General features: G+C 37.3%; 1 protein-coding gene across 1 annotated transcript; it reads left to right on the forward strand.

Annotated features, from left to right (window-relative positions):
- The first annotated feature begins 1,664 nt into the window (after nt 1-1,664).
- On the forward strand, nt 1,665-13,072 carry LOC311075865 (myosin-7-like). The gene is made up of 37 exons (XM_084103521.1): nt 1,665-1,877; nt 1,961-2,104; nt 2,184-2,340; nt 2,431-2,458; nt 2,565-2,673; nt 3,028-3,120; nt 3,222-3,285; nt 3,374-3,472; nt 3,556-3,659; nt 4,141-4,279; nt 4,375-4,493; nt 4,650-4,799; nt 4,899-5,069; nt 5,183-5,492; nt 5,578-5,657; nt 5,737-5,942; nt 6,088-6,211; nt 6,294-6,430; nt 6,517-6,772; nt 6,865-7,107; nt 7,189-7,365; nt 7,451-7,596; nt 8,036-8,126; nt 8,204-8,593; nt 8,678-8,804; nt 8,898-9,016; nt 9,116-9,312; nt 9,467-9,650; nt 9,770-9,935; nt 10,016-10,140; nt 10,330-10,638; nt 10,727-10,930; nt 11,027-11,323; nt 11,431-11,535; nt 11,670-11,765; nt 11,862-11,996; nt 12,922-13,072. The coding sequence occupies exons 1-37, from the start codon at nt 1,677-1,679 to the stop codon at nt 12,940-12,942; spliced, it is 5,823 nt and encodes a 1,940-aa protein (XP_083959647.1). The 5' UTR covers nt 1,665-1,676; the 3' UTR covers nt 12,943-13,072.
- The last annotated feature ends 2,011 nt before the right edge of the window (nt 13,073-15,083 follow it).

A 15,083-nucleotide genomic window follows, 5' to 3' on the forward strand; every position in this document is an offset into this window, starting at 1 on the left:
TTAAATTTATTACCTTTTAAGACCTTTTTTGAGACCCCTTCCATACATTTTAAGACCTCATCGCCACAGTTTTAACCGTTACATCGGCGAAACCTTACATTTACTATATATTGATTGTAAGATAGCACAACTAAACAGTCTTAGTTTGAGATAACTCCTTATCAATGCAACATAATTCAGAAAGGTGGAAATGAAGCACAAGATAATTCACTGAGTGACTAACCCAATGCAAGGTTTATTAGAAAGAGAAACGAGAAACCAGATTAGACCAATAAACAAAACAATTGAAAAAAACGTATGGAAGTGAGAAAATAAACCTTGAGTTCACACAGTATATTCAAAAGATGTATTTGTAAAATCAACTCTTAGAACTGTCTGCAAAGCATAGCTCTTTTGTGGTACACTTCTCATGACAAACACCTGACTGGTCAGACAGTTTACCTGTGATTATGGAGTGCTTCATTTGATGCACCAGAGCAAGTCCTTCAAACACACAGTGTCAGTACTAGGGGTGTGCATGAATATTCAATCTGTAATTATTATTAGAAAAATAAAATACTATTTGAATTTTACTACTTTGCTTTGCTGGCCGTAAATGCTGTGAATCCATGATAAATCCAAGCACTAGCTCAAAGTTATAATTAGATGCACTGGGTGGCGCTGTGGAGCGTGTTGATTGTATTTGATCACATAATGCCGTCGTATGCCTCGCAAAGTTTGGAATTACTTGGATGAAAATGATCTTACTAAATGATATTACAAAATTGAATTACTTTTAATCAAATTAATTAATGATACCGAGTTATCATAATATCACCATCACAATGAGAAATCACATGAAATCCAAACACCAATCGAATGAGATGACAGCTGTCCATCACTGCATTCACGACAGGTAAGAGCAGCTGTACCCTGAGAGAGCCGAGATGATAACTTTTAAGATAACAAAAGGATTTTGAGACATACGCTTCCTTTAAGTTTCGTTAAGGGAGACAGGTTTAAGAACAGAAACCATAAAGTGCTGTTAGAAACTTTGCTTAGCACACCGTTATCTTTGTCTCTGCAACGTCTGTCAGCGCAGCGCGTTTTCTCACTCCTCGAGCATGTGGGTATTATTTTTTTCTTGAACGTGAAACAATATAACCATATACCGATAACCATATGCTTGAGTGTATACGTACATTCTGTACGATAAGTGGTTTAACAACGATGTTTACAACCGGGGGTAGAGAGCGCGAACTCTATGTGCGATCACGCAGCAGTGTAGTCAGGCAAAGAGCGCGTTAACAGATGACGTCACATCTAGCGGGATTCCATAAAAAAACTACACAGAATCCCACTATTCGCCGACGCAATGATTAAATTCAGGCAAACTTTAGCATACAACCTCTTTGGAAAATAATATACATAATGACAACATGATACACAATTTAATACCTTGGAAAATGGCATTTAAGACTTTTTAATACTTTTTAAGGGCCTACATTTTCTCTAAACTGATTTATCAACTTTTAATACTTTTAAGACCCCCGCGGACACCCTGAAATAATTAGAAATATTATTATTTTTTATAAATAATTATATTTAATTTATTATTATTTTTACAATATAGTTTTTAATTATAAACAAGTTTTAATTGAGGAGAATTTTGTCATATTTCTCAGACTGATTGAAAGATGGGGGATTCTCTGATGGCAGAGTTCGGGCCAGCTGCCCCGTTCTTACGAAAGTCAGACAAGGAGCGTCTGGAGGCCCAAACTCGCCCCTTCGACATGAAGAAAGAATGCTTTGTGCCCGACCCTGAGGTTGAGTACGTCAAAGCCTCCATCACCAGTAGAGATGGTGACAAAGTCACTGTTGACACTGAATTCGGGAAGGTAAGATCTAATCTCTGCATTGTTGTAGATTGTTGACAGAAATACAGTGTGACTGTCAAAACATTTTTGTGTGTTATCCACAGACAGTAACTGTGAAGGTGGATGATGTTCACCCCCAGAACCCGCCAAAGTTTGATAAAATTGAGGACATGGCGATGTTCACCTTCCTGCACGAGCCCGCTGTGCTGTTTAACCTCAAAGAGCGTTACGCAGCCTGGATGATCTACGTGAGTCGAGTCTTAAAACACTCACACGTTCTCTTTATCGTGGATGAGTAGATCTAAACCTTCTATGAATCTCTTTCAGACCTACTCTGGGCTCTTCTGTGTCACTGTGAACCCCTACAAGTGGCTGCCAGTGTACAACCAGGAAGTCGTTGTTGCCTATAGAGGAAAGAAACGAACTGAGGCCCCTCCACACATCTTCTCCATCTCAGACAATGCCTACCAGTACATGCTGTCAGGTGATGATCTTACTTTTCTGACATTTTTTAGACATCTAATTTCTAATGCAATTTCAAATGCTAAGTTTCTTATATTTTGTTCCCTCACAGACAGAGAAAACCAGTCTGTCCTGATCACGTACGTAATACATATGATAACATAGCATAATATTCCTACTTTCACCAATATTTTTTTTTTCATGCTGCATTGTATCAGTCTTTTAATTATCCATTTTTATTCTAAGTGGAGAATCCGGTGCTGGAAAGACTGTGAACACTAAAAGAGTAATCCAGTATTTTGCGAGCATTGCAGCAGCAGCGCCTGGCAAGAAGGATCCATCAATGGAGAAAAAGGTGCATAATTTCCTCAAAAATGGCTCATTATGGATGAATATACCTTCCATATAGCATAGCACACAAAAAATAATGACTTAATTAATGATGTCTTTCATATATTAAATATTGGAGTCTAAAATTGTCATAATTTGATACTCCCTTACTTGTACCATATTGCAATGCATTTACATGAAGAAAACAAAAATTTTTTTGTTTGTTTACATTATTTTTTTCTACTGTGACTTAGGTTCTCTATGGATTATTATTATCATTACAAGACAACATAAATGTCAGAAAATATGCATGGCTGTTAACTGAAAAGTAGATACATAAATTTTTTTATACACTTAGTTATTAAAATATTATTCTCAGGGTACTCTGGAGGATCAAATCATCCAGTGTAATCCTGCTCTGGAGGCTTTCGGTAACGCCAAGACCATCAGAAATGACAACTCCTCCAGATTTGTAAGTGGGGTTTTTACATTGGTGTTGTTATTCTATATTGGTTTTCATGATATGTTATGTGAGCATGTTATGTATTATATAATTTATTGCTTTATTTACAGGGTAAATTTATCCGTATCCATTTTGGCGTCAGTGGAAAGTTATCTTCTGCTGACATTGAGACTTGTAAGTACTGCCCAACATCATTCCACAAATCACATATTGATGAAATGTGTAACTGTTTTGATATTCATCTATTCATCAAATCATTTAGATCTGCTGGAGAAGTCTCGTGTCACTTATCAGCTCAAGGCTGAGAGAGACTACCACATCTTCTATCAGATTCTGTCCCAAAGAAGACCAGAACTGCTTGGTAAACTTACCTATCATATCTATTAATATTGCCATCTCTATTTAGAAGAATCTTTTCTGATCCATGTTGCCATTTCTACTTAGAGATGCTGCTCATCACCAACAACCCCTATGACTACGCTTTCATCTCCCAAGGAGAAACACAAGTGGCTTCTATTGATGACGGTGACGAGCTGATGGCCACTGATGTGGGTGTTTGTTAAAACATAGGCCGCTTACAATACAAGATACCACATTATAAAATATTATAAGTAATAGTCCACCCAGCATTTGCAATTTAGTGATCATTAGCACATTTGACAACTCGTATGACTGCGTTTCTGCTGTGGAATATGAATTGATAAATGTCTTGGCTGGTTTCCATACAATAATAGCATATAATGATCAGGGGCTGTCAATAAGTATTAAAAAGCATCATAAAAGGTCCATAAAACTTGTTTTTCTGAAGCCATGTGATTGTGTGAGGAAAACAACAGCATAAACATGCTCTACTTTTGTGTTCCACAGAAAAAGTCGTACAGATTTAGAACGACTTGAAAGAGAATAATTTATTCTCTTGGCCAGTCTATTCTTTAAAAAGTATAAAGAAAGACATTTAATGTACTTGCCAAAAAGAAGAATATGAAACAATTGCCATGAAATTTAACATGCTCCATACATTTGCTGTAGGAAGCGTTCGATGTGTTGGGCTTCACCCATGAAGAGAAGAACAGCATCTACAAGCTGACTGGTGCTGTCATGCACTACGGCAACATGAAGTTCAAGCAGAAGCAAAGAGAGGAACAGGCAGAGGCTGATGGGACTGAGGGTCAGTATAACTTGGAATCTCAGTTTCATAAGGGAAAAAAAGTCTCAGACATGTTGTATATATATTCTTAGTTCTGTATTTTTTTTAACATGTAGATGCTGACAAAGTCTCATACCTAATGGGCCTAAATTCAGCTGACTTGATCAAGGGTTTGTGTCACCCAAGAGTCAAAGTAGGAAATGAGTGGGTCACCAAGGGACAGAATGTCCAGCAGGTAACGAATGAAAATAATAATCTAATGGGCATTACAGTTTTCAACATCATAGTTTGCTTTCCAAGACATACAAACAAAATCTTTCAAGTATCTGAAAAATCGCTCTATAGTTTGCAATGCATCAAATTCTGCAAAATTCAATCTTTTCTTTATTAGGTGTACTACTCTATTGGTGCTCTGGCAAAGTCAGTGTACGAGAAGATGTTCCTCTGGATGGTTGTGAGAATCAACCAATCCCTGGACACCAAACAGCCTCGTCAGTACTTCATTGGTGTGCTGGACATTGCTGGATTTGAGATTTTTGATGTAAGCTGAAATCAACTTATTATTGTTATTTAAGAACAAATCCAAGAAGCAGTGCAACCTGTTTGACCACTGTGATTATACAATATATTCCACCTGCAGTTCAACACCTTTGAGCAGCTGTGCATCAACTTCACTAATGAGAAGTTGCAGCAGTTCTTCAACCACCACATGTTTGTGCTGGAGCAAGAGGAATACAAGAAGGAGGGCATTGAGTGGGAGTTTATTGACTTTGGCATGGACTTGGCAGCATGTATTGAGCTTATTGAGAAGGTGGGTGAATATAATGTTGCTGATTATACTGTGAGGGGAAAAATAATTATTTTCAGTATTAACTCTTGTGGCAAAATAACATATTGACTTCCACGATCTACAATTCATTGTAGCCCATGGGTATCATGTCCATCCTTGAAGAGGAGTGCATGTTCCCCAAAGCCAGTGATGCAACATTTAAAGCTAAGCTTTATGACAACCATATGGGGAAAAATCCAAACTTCCAGAAGCCTAGGATTGTCAAGGGTAGACCAGAGGCCCATTTTGCCCTTGTTCACTATGCTGGCACTGTGGACTACAACATTTCAAACTGGCTGGTGAAGAACAAGGACCCTCTCAATGAGACGGTTGTAGGGTTGTTCCAGAAGTCAACTCTTAAGCTGTTGTCCATTTTGTTTGCTAATTACGCTGGTGCTGAATCAAGTTAGTATGCACTGAAGTGTGACATGAAAATATAATAAGCACTACTTTTACTGTTTAATAATAACAAAAATCATTTATTTCACAGCTGCGGATTCTGGAGGAAAGGCTGCCAAAGGTAGCAAAAAGAAGGGTTCTTCCTTCCAGACAGTGTCAGCCCTTCATAGGGTACGAAATATTGTAACACTGTTTTGTCTCACAAGGTTTTATCACATATAAATCTAAATCCTCTATGGTCTACCAACAGGAGAACTTGAACAAGCTGATGACCAACTTGAGGTCAACTCACCCTCACTTTGTGCGCTGCCTCATCCCCAATGAGACTAAGACTCCTGGGGCGATGGAGAATCCTCTGGTCATGCACCAGCTGCGCTGTAACGGTGTGCTGGAGGGCATCAGGATCTGCAGAAAGGGATTCCCCAACAGGATCCTGTATGGAGATTTCAAACAACGGTTAGTATGAAACCAAATGACTTTTATGTCTTACAAAATAATTATGTACGACTCCAAGTTATTGCAAGTTGCAAATTTAATCATTTGCTAGAAACAAAATAAATACATATAATATAATTGTTAATGTGTGTTGTTTTTTTGGTAGATACCGCATCCTAAATCCTGCTGCTATCCCTGAGGGACAGTTTATTGATAACAAGAAGGGTGCAGAAAAACTTCTGGGCTCTCTGGACATCGATCACAACCAGTACAAGTTAGGACATACAAAGGTATTATTATATTAACATGAACTTTTGCCAAAACCACTTTTCCATTGTCATCCTTTTTGACGCAAAATGCTTTACTGTTTAGGTATTTTTTAAGGCTGGTCTTCTGGGCACTCTTGAAGAGATGCGAGATGACCGTCTTGCACTTATTATAACTGGAATTCAGGCCAGGGCTCGTGGTTTTCTATCAAGAGTTGAGTTCCAGAAAATTGTGGAAAGAAGGTCAGATTTTAGCTTTTCAATCTTTAACATATTCTCCAAGTTACATTTATAATGCAAGACTGAATATTCTTTTTTAATATCTACAGAGATTCTTTGTTGGTGATCCAGTGGAATGTACGTGCTTTCATGGGTGTCAAGAATTGGCCCTGGATGAAGCTCTACTTCAAGATCAAGCCTCTGCTGAAAAGTGCAGAGACTGAGAAAGAAATGGCCAACATGAAGGAGGAATTCACCAAGTTGAAGGAGGCTTATGCCAAATCTGAAGCCCGCAGAAAGGAGCTTGAGGAAAAGATGGTTTCTCTTCTCCAAGAGAAGAACGACCTGCAGCTTGCAGTGCAGTCTGTAAGTTCACATGGGAATACAACCTTGCACTTTTCACATTTTCACAGGTCAGAAAATAAAATAAGTTTTCCTTTTTTTTCTCATGTTGATAGGAGCAAGATAATCTAACAGATGCTGAGGAGAGATGTGAGGGTCTGATCAAGAGCAAGATCCAGCTTGAGGCCAAACTCAAAGAGCTGACTGAGAGACTGGAGGATGAAGAGGAAATGAATTCTGAGCTGACTGCAAAGAAACGAAAGCTGGAGGATGAATGCTCTGAACTCAAGAAAGACATTGATGATCTTGAGCTCACTCTGGCCAAAGTAGAGAAAGAGAAACATGCCACTGAGAACAAGGTTAGTTTTCAACACTGAACCTGTTAGTGATGTTAGGATTGTGTGTTAAGAGTCCCTTGATACAATGACACCTTTCTACAGGTTAAAAACCTGACAGAAGAGATGGCAGCTTTGGATGAGATCATCGCTAAGCTGACCAAGGAGAAGAAAGCTCTTCAGGAGGCCCATCAGCAAACGCTGGATGACCTCCAGAGTGAGGAAGACAAAGTCAACACACTCACCAAAGCCAAAGCCAAACTGGAGCAACAAGTGGATGATGTAAGAGCCAGAAAACACAACACTAGAATTAAACTGAGAAGCTTTATAAAGTAATTGCGTAATAATTTTTTTGGATGAAATTTAGCTTGAAGGTTCTCTGGAACAAGAAAAGAAAATTCGCATGGATCTTGAGAGAGCTAAAAGAAAACTTGAGGGGGACTTGAAGTTGACTCAAGAGAATGTGATGGATTTGGAAAATGATAAGCAGCAGATGGAGGAGCGGATAAAGAAGTAATATATATTATATACTATAAAATATAAAATCCAATTTTAATATTAAAAAAAATATTTGGTTAATACATTTCCATTTGACTTCAGTTAACTATATTATTTAACATGAAATAATATTGAAAAATACTTGCATTTATTAATCTTACTTAATGTAAATTTAAACATTTACTAACATAATAAAAATGTAATATTGTTAATACTGTTAATATTATTAAATGGGCCTGAGCTCACAAGCTAACAGTGAAAAGTTTTATTTTTATGAATTAATTTTAACAAAGTTTTAAAAAAATACTGTAACAAATGTATTGTTTATTGTTAGTTAATGTTGTTTAACACATTATCTAACGTTAACTAATGGGATCTTATTGTAAAGTGTTACCTGATATTGTAATTTGAAATTTCATGTAATCATTCATGTGTCATCCTGTTTACTTGGCAGAAAGGACTTTGAAATAAGCCAGCTCAATAGCAAGATTGAAGATGGACAAGCTTTGGAGTCCCAACTCCAGAAAAAACTGAAAGAGTTGCAGGTAAACTTTGTCTTAATAAGTCTTAATAAGACATTTGGATATATAACCTACATTTTTTAATTTATGCACATTACTAGGCCAGAATTGAAGAGCTTGAGGAAGAGCTGGAGGCTGAGAGAGCTGCCCGTGCTAAAGTTGAGAAACAGAGAGCTGATCTGTCCAGAGAACTGGAGGAGATCAGTGAGAGGTTGGAGGAGGCTGGTGGAGCCACTGCTTCCCAGATTGAGATGAACAAGAAACGTGAAGCTGAGTTCCAAAAACTGCGCAGAGACCTTGAAGAGTCCACTCTGCAACATGAGGCCACTGCTGCTACACTGAGGAAGAAACATGCAGACAGTGTGGCTGATCTGGGAGAGCAGATTGACAACCTCCAGAGAGTGAAGCAGAAGCTGGAGAAAGAGAAGAGTGAACTTAAACTGGAACTGGACGATGTGGTCTCCAACATGGAGCAGCTTGCAAAGGCAAAGGTGAGTGAGAGAAATGATGCTTAGAGTCTATAAATTATGTGTTGTCAAATAAAGCAATCAACTACGATATAATTTATCCTCAAGACAAACCTGGAGAAAATGTGCAGAACTCTGGAAGACCAGATGAGTGAGTACAGAACCAAGGCTGAGGAAGGTCAGCGCACTATCAATGATTTCACCATGCAAAAAGCCAAGCTGCAAACTGAAAATGGTAAGAACACAAAATATTGTCTTATGTTACCAACTGTACCATAGTGATACTTGGAAAAAAAGTCAATTTTTGTTTTTAAATATTGCATTTTAGGTGAACTTGCCAGACAGCTTGAGGAGAAAGACTCCCTGGTGTCTCAGTTAACCAGAGGCAAGCAGTCCTACACTCAGCAAATTGAAGACCTCAAGAGACAGCTCGAAGAAGAAATCAAGGTTTTCAAAATTTCCTTCTAAGTCTAAAATTTTTGCTAAAGACATAAATTCACTATTGTAATAATAAACAACTGGCCCCAAATATTTGTTTGTCTTTAGGCTAAGAATGCCCTGGCCCATGCAGTTCAGTCTGCTCGTCATGATGCTGATCTGCTGAGGGAGCAATATGAGGAGGAGCAAGAAGCCAAGGCTGAGCTACAGCGTAGTCTGTCCAAGGCAAACTCTGAAGTGGCTCAGTGGAGAACCAAGTATGAAACTGATGCCATCCAGAGGACTGAGGAGCTGGAGGAAGCAAAGTAAGAAACAAACAATATTTAAATGTTAAAAGAGTTTGGTCTTACACTTTTCTGAATTTTCTGCTATACTTTGTGGCCTTTTAAACACGTTTAAATACAGTTTAATGAATGCTACTTCTGATGTTTACTATCCTTTGTATTTTAATTATTACAGGAAGAAACTGGCTCAGCGTCTGCAAGATGCAGAAGAAGCTGTGGAAGCTGTTAATGCTAAATGCTCCTCTTTGGAGAAGACCAAGCACAGGCTGCAGAATGAGATTGAAGATCTCATGGTGGATGTGGAGAGATCCAATGCTGCTGCTGCTGCTCTGGACAAGAAGCAAAGAAACTTTGATAAAGTAAGGAGAGAAAGTACATTTTGTCATTAGCTGGAAAAATTAGCCATATATTTACAAAACCAAATACCAGCAAACTGCACTGCTCTCATTGGCAATTTGGCCTTGTAAAATTTAACCAGGTCCTGGCTGAGTGGAAGCAGAAGTATGAGGAGTCCCAAACTGAACTGGAAAGTGCCCAAAAAGAAGCTAGATCTCTGAGCACTGAACTCTTTAAATTGAAAAACTCTTATGAGGAGTCATTGGACCACCTGGAGAGCATGAAGAGGGAGAACAAGAATCTCCAAGGTAAGAGTGGTTTTTACAACTCCAAATCATTACTTTAATTGCTTTTATTTGTGAGCTCACATGTTATTTCTATTGCACAGAGGAAATTTCTGACCTCACTGAGCAACTTGGTGAGAGTGGGAAGAATATTCATGAGCTGGAGAAACTACGAAAACAACTGGAGCAGGAGAAACAAGAGATACAAACTGCTCTTGAAGAGGCTGAGGTAAAAGAACAACCATTTTCCCCAAAGTTCTTATTCATTTGACAACTCTTTGATTTAAATCAAGCTGTTGTTTAAAGCAATTGATCAATCCAGATTATTTTAAGGGAAGTCACTTCCCACCCCACAACACAGGGCTAAACAACAACTTTAAATCTCCATTATAACAAACAACCATTTTACTCTTCATAGGGCTCCCTTGAACATGAGGAAGGCAAGATACTTAGAGCTCAGCTGGAGTTCAATCAGGTCAAAGCTGATATTGAGCGTAAGCTGACAGAGAAAGATGAAGAGATGGAGCAGACCAAGAGGAACCAGCAGAGAGTAGTGGATACCCTGCAAAGCTCACTGGAATCAGAGACTCGCAGCAGGAATGAAGCTCTCAGACTGAAGAAGAAGATGGAGGGAGACCTCAATGAGATGGAGATTCAGCTCAGCCAAGCTAACAGACAGGCATCAGAAGCCCAGAAGCAACTCAAGGGTCTTCATGGACATCTCAAAGTATGAAGAATCGTCAAATCAAGATTTTATAATGATTAGGTGAACATAGTTCTTCAGTCTTTTCATTTGTAAAACTTGTACTTTACAGGATGCCCAACTGCAACTAGATGATGCTCTTCGTGGTAATGATGATCTCAAAGAGAACATCGCCATTGTGGAGAGACGCAACAATCTGCTGCAGGCTGAACTGGATGAGCTGAGATCCATGGTGGAACAAACTGAGAGAGGAAGGAAACTGGCTGAGCAGGAACTGCTGGATGTCAGTGAGAGAGTTCAGCTCCTGCATTCTCAGGTATGACACATCTGTACTAATACTATGCAAAATAAAGCCTCTTAGTACACAATATAATCAAAAGACTATATGAATGTCAACATTTTCTATGTTCAGAACACCAGCCTGTTGAATCAGAAGAAGAAGCTGGAGGGAGATAATACTCAGCTTCAGACTGAGGTTGAGGAGGCAGTGCAGGAGTGCAGGAATGCTGAGGAAAAAGCCAAGAAGGCCATCACTGATGCTGCCATGATGGCAGAGGAGCTGAAGAAGGAGCAGGACACCAGTGCTCATCTGGAGCGCATGAAGAAGAACATGGAGCAGACCATCAAGGACCTGCAGCACCGTCTGGATGAGGCTGAGCAGATCGCCATGAAGGGAGGCAAGAAGCAGGTCCAGAAACTGGAAGTCAGGGTAAGTTGCTGATGTTTTTAGGAACAAATACACAGTGTTTTCTGCTAAATGCCTTCTTTTAACTTTACATTTTTTTTAACTTTACAAAATTGTTACACAACTGTTAGGTGAGAGAGCTGGAAAGTGAGGTGGAGATGGAACAGAGAAAGGCCAGTGACTCGGTCAAGGGGATTCGTAAATATGAGAGACGCATCAAGGAGCTCACCTACCAGGTAGGAAAAATGTTGCCTACTAACAATTTTGCCCCTGGTTGATTTGATCATGTTATTTGTTGAAAATACATAAAGTGCTGTCTTACAGTATTTAAGTGTATCTTACATATACTAATATTTTTTGCTGTGCATAGACTGAGGAAGACCGAAAGAATCTGGCTCGCCTGCAGGATCTGGTGGACAAACTCCAGCTAAAGGTCAAATCCTACAAGAGATCTGCTGAGGAGGCGGTGAGTATTTTCCCCCACTGGTGCCATCATATTATATGACTTCTGTACTAATTGTATCTTTTAATTTTCACAAATCCTATTCTGTGTAATCTTTAGGAAGAACAAGCCAATTCCAATCTGGGCAAGTTCCGTAAGCTGCAGCATGAGCTGGATGAGGCAGAGGAGAGGGCTGATATTGCTGAATCTCAGGTCAACAAGCTGAGAGCCAAGAGCCGTGATTCAGGATCCAAGGTAAGAGTAGGCACTTAAAACAAGAGATTTTGGTCACAAAAATAAAAACCTCCCTAAGATATTAATAGCAAGTAGTTTCAAGAACTACACTTGATAAAATGCATTTTGCTATTTAAAAAGTGTGGCTACTGTAAAAAAAAATTAAAAAAAAAATTAGGGCTGTCACTAACGATTATTTTGGAAATCGAGTAATCGGTAGATTACTAGATTACGGTAGATTATTTTGACGATTAATCTGCTTTTTTTTGTGGTAATAAAAATAGACCTAAGCAAGGACCTACGCCTTTAAAATGACTTAAAATACATATAATAATAATAACACTAATAGTAATAATAATAATAATAATAATGAGGCAAAAATATTTGGTTTAAATGTTTACTTAATATTTAATATTTGGGCACTTTGATAGAAATGCTATACTGTAATTTCTTGAACACGAATATGTGGACATCAAAACATCCAAACTCAGAGCAAGGGATTCAACTTTTATTTTGAAATTGCGATGAACCGGTTGCATATTTAGAAATATTGAAAGCGCATATATATTAAGCCTGCAGGGAAAATATTTAAATATTTATTTATTTAACTGAATGACAGCCATGGTAAATTCACAAAACAACTATGCTGTAGTATAGGTTTTAAAGGGTTTTAATACATCATGCAGCCTTAGAAAACGGTCTAATAATGCGGATCATGGATTCTCATCCTTGGAAAGGCACCACTTACAGTATATTTCGCTGGTTAATCGACACGGGTAAATTGCACTCGAGGATTTCTTTTAAAATCGAGTACTCAAATGGAATCAAGGATTCATGACAGCCCTAAAAAAATACCATCCATGTCAATTAGCTGTGTAGAGTTTAAGCCATTTTGAACTTGATCAGGTAAACTTTAACATTCTTTTGACCTTTTCCTTTCTAACAGAAGGGGGCTGATGAGGAGTGAAAATATTAGATGGATCTCTCTAAACATGGATTGCTGTGACGATCTCTACTGTAGTTCCGTAGAATAAAGCAGACATGAAAACGAATACCTCACCTTCTTTTGTCTTTTTTTTTTTTTACAGTTTAGACATTGCAATATCCCAATATGATCCTGAACAAAACAATAAATCAGTTGCCTGAATGTACTCTACGTGCCACAGACTAGGCTGTCTAGTCTAAGTTCTAATTCAAACTTGAAATGTTCTTAAATTGTCATTTGAAGTAGGGTCAACCATACAAAGATACAGGGAGTTTACCAGTTTTACCAAACTAATCCAAACCACATAATGCAAATTAAGATGCAAGTCACTGACAATTACACTGTGTGTTTTAACACAGCTCATCCCCAGGGAATAAAATGAAATTAAGACATTATGATTTAAAGTGCACATGAATCTATTATAATGCCTCCATCAAAGCCATTACATTTTTGACAGAGCAGTAAAATGCAGGGAAAAATTAAAGTACCATATAATAGTCTACACAGACTATAACATCTCTATGGTGAATTATGATTTGAATTACAGTCAATATAAATTATTGTTGTGAACAGCAATCATCGTTAGTCTAAGAGCTTACAGTTCAGCTCAATTCAGCAGAATCTCTTTCTCATCAATTATGTTGGCAATATTTTCATTCTAAACCTAAAGTAACCTCCACAATTCTGCGAATGTGAGAGCTGCAATAGTCAGTCACCACCACTTGAGAGCAGCACCACCATTAAATATCATATAAAGCATACTTGCTAGGTGTCCATGTAAAGCAGGATGGGGCAAGATGTCACAACATTTTATTCCTTTAATTCAGTGTAGGTTTTATTCACAATTTTCACATAAAGTCTTCAAAAATCTATTTAACATTTCCACTGGTATTGCTCAGGAAAAACATTAACTAGTTAACCTATTACAATTTGTTAATGCATTAAGTACCATGAACAAAAAAGTGATCAATTTATGTAAATGTTGATGTATGCTTTGTTTAAATACACTACTTTCATTGTTAACTTGTGAAATGTTTGAAAAAAAAATGTATATGCAGAAATTAACTTTAACCTATGCTGTAAAACCATTGTTCGTTGTTAGTTCATGTTACCTAATGCATAAACAAATGCATAAATAAACTAAACCTTATTGTAAAGTGTTAGTAATTACACTAACAGTAACAAATGAGAAAAGACTGTATGTGAGAGAGTATAACTCTCTCAATATGTTTATGTTGTGAACACAGTACAACTTTCCATTATGCAACTGACTTTGATCTCAATGTAAGCCAGTGTCTATTATATTAACTTATTTACCCAAAAGCCATTACAAAGAATGATATTAGAAATGTAGTTTGGAGGACACAATTAACACATTGTTTTGTCTTAATTTGTATTTTGAGACCAAAACAGATAGCACTACTAACATGGGTGACCCAAAAGCTACTGAGATAAATCCCTTGTGACAACTTGCCCCACTCTCCCCTACTTAATTATATTATCAAAATACATTCTCAGTTATTAACCAAAATAAATGAATCAGACTCACAGACAAAAGTCATATTTAACCCCAAAAACAAAATAAAGAAAATAAAATGTACATAGAAAAATAATCATATTTTTAGGATTATTTTTCTTTATCACAGTAATTGCTGAAGCTTTTATCATGTTATATAGTATTAGCACATTTTTAATTAGAATAGGTTAGAATAAAGTGTTGTCCTCCTCACAGGTTTAATTACTTTTTTCTTGCAACAAAAACAACTCTAAACATTTAAATACAATAAAACAACACACAAAAATGTATAAAGCAACCAAATGTTTCAAACAGATTAAAGTGCAAAAGAACAATAGGTAACACTTTACAATAAGGTATGAGTAATTAGCATATGTTAATGCAATAAGTAGGCTAACATTAACTAACAATGAGCAATAGCTAAATTTGATACAGTAGTTATTCTTTGTTCATATTAATTAATAAAAATACAACTATTCAGTTAGTTCATGTTAGTCCATTACATAATATAAGATATGCCTACAACTTTTGATTTTAATTATGTATTAGTGAATGTTACAAATGACATGAACTAAGATGAATAAATGTATTACAAGTGTTTTCATTG

This window comes from Abramis brama, assembly GCF_963993115.1.
Source record: "Abramis brama genome assembly, chromosome: 24".
In the NCBI taxonomy this organism is placed as follows: domain Eukaryota; kingdom Metazoa; phylum Chordata; class Actinopteri; order Cypriniformes; family Leuciscidae; genus Abramis; species Abramis brama.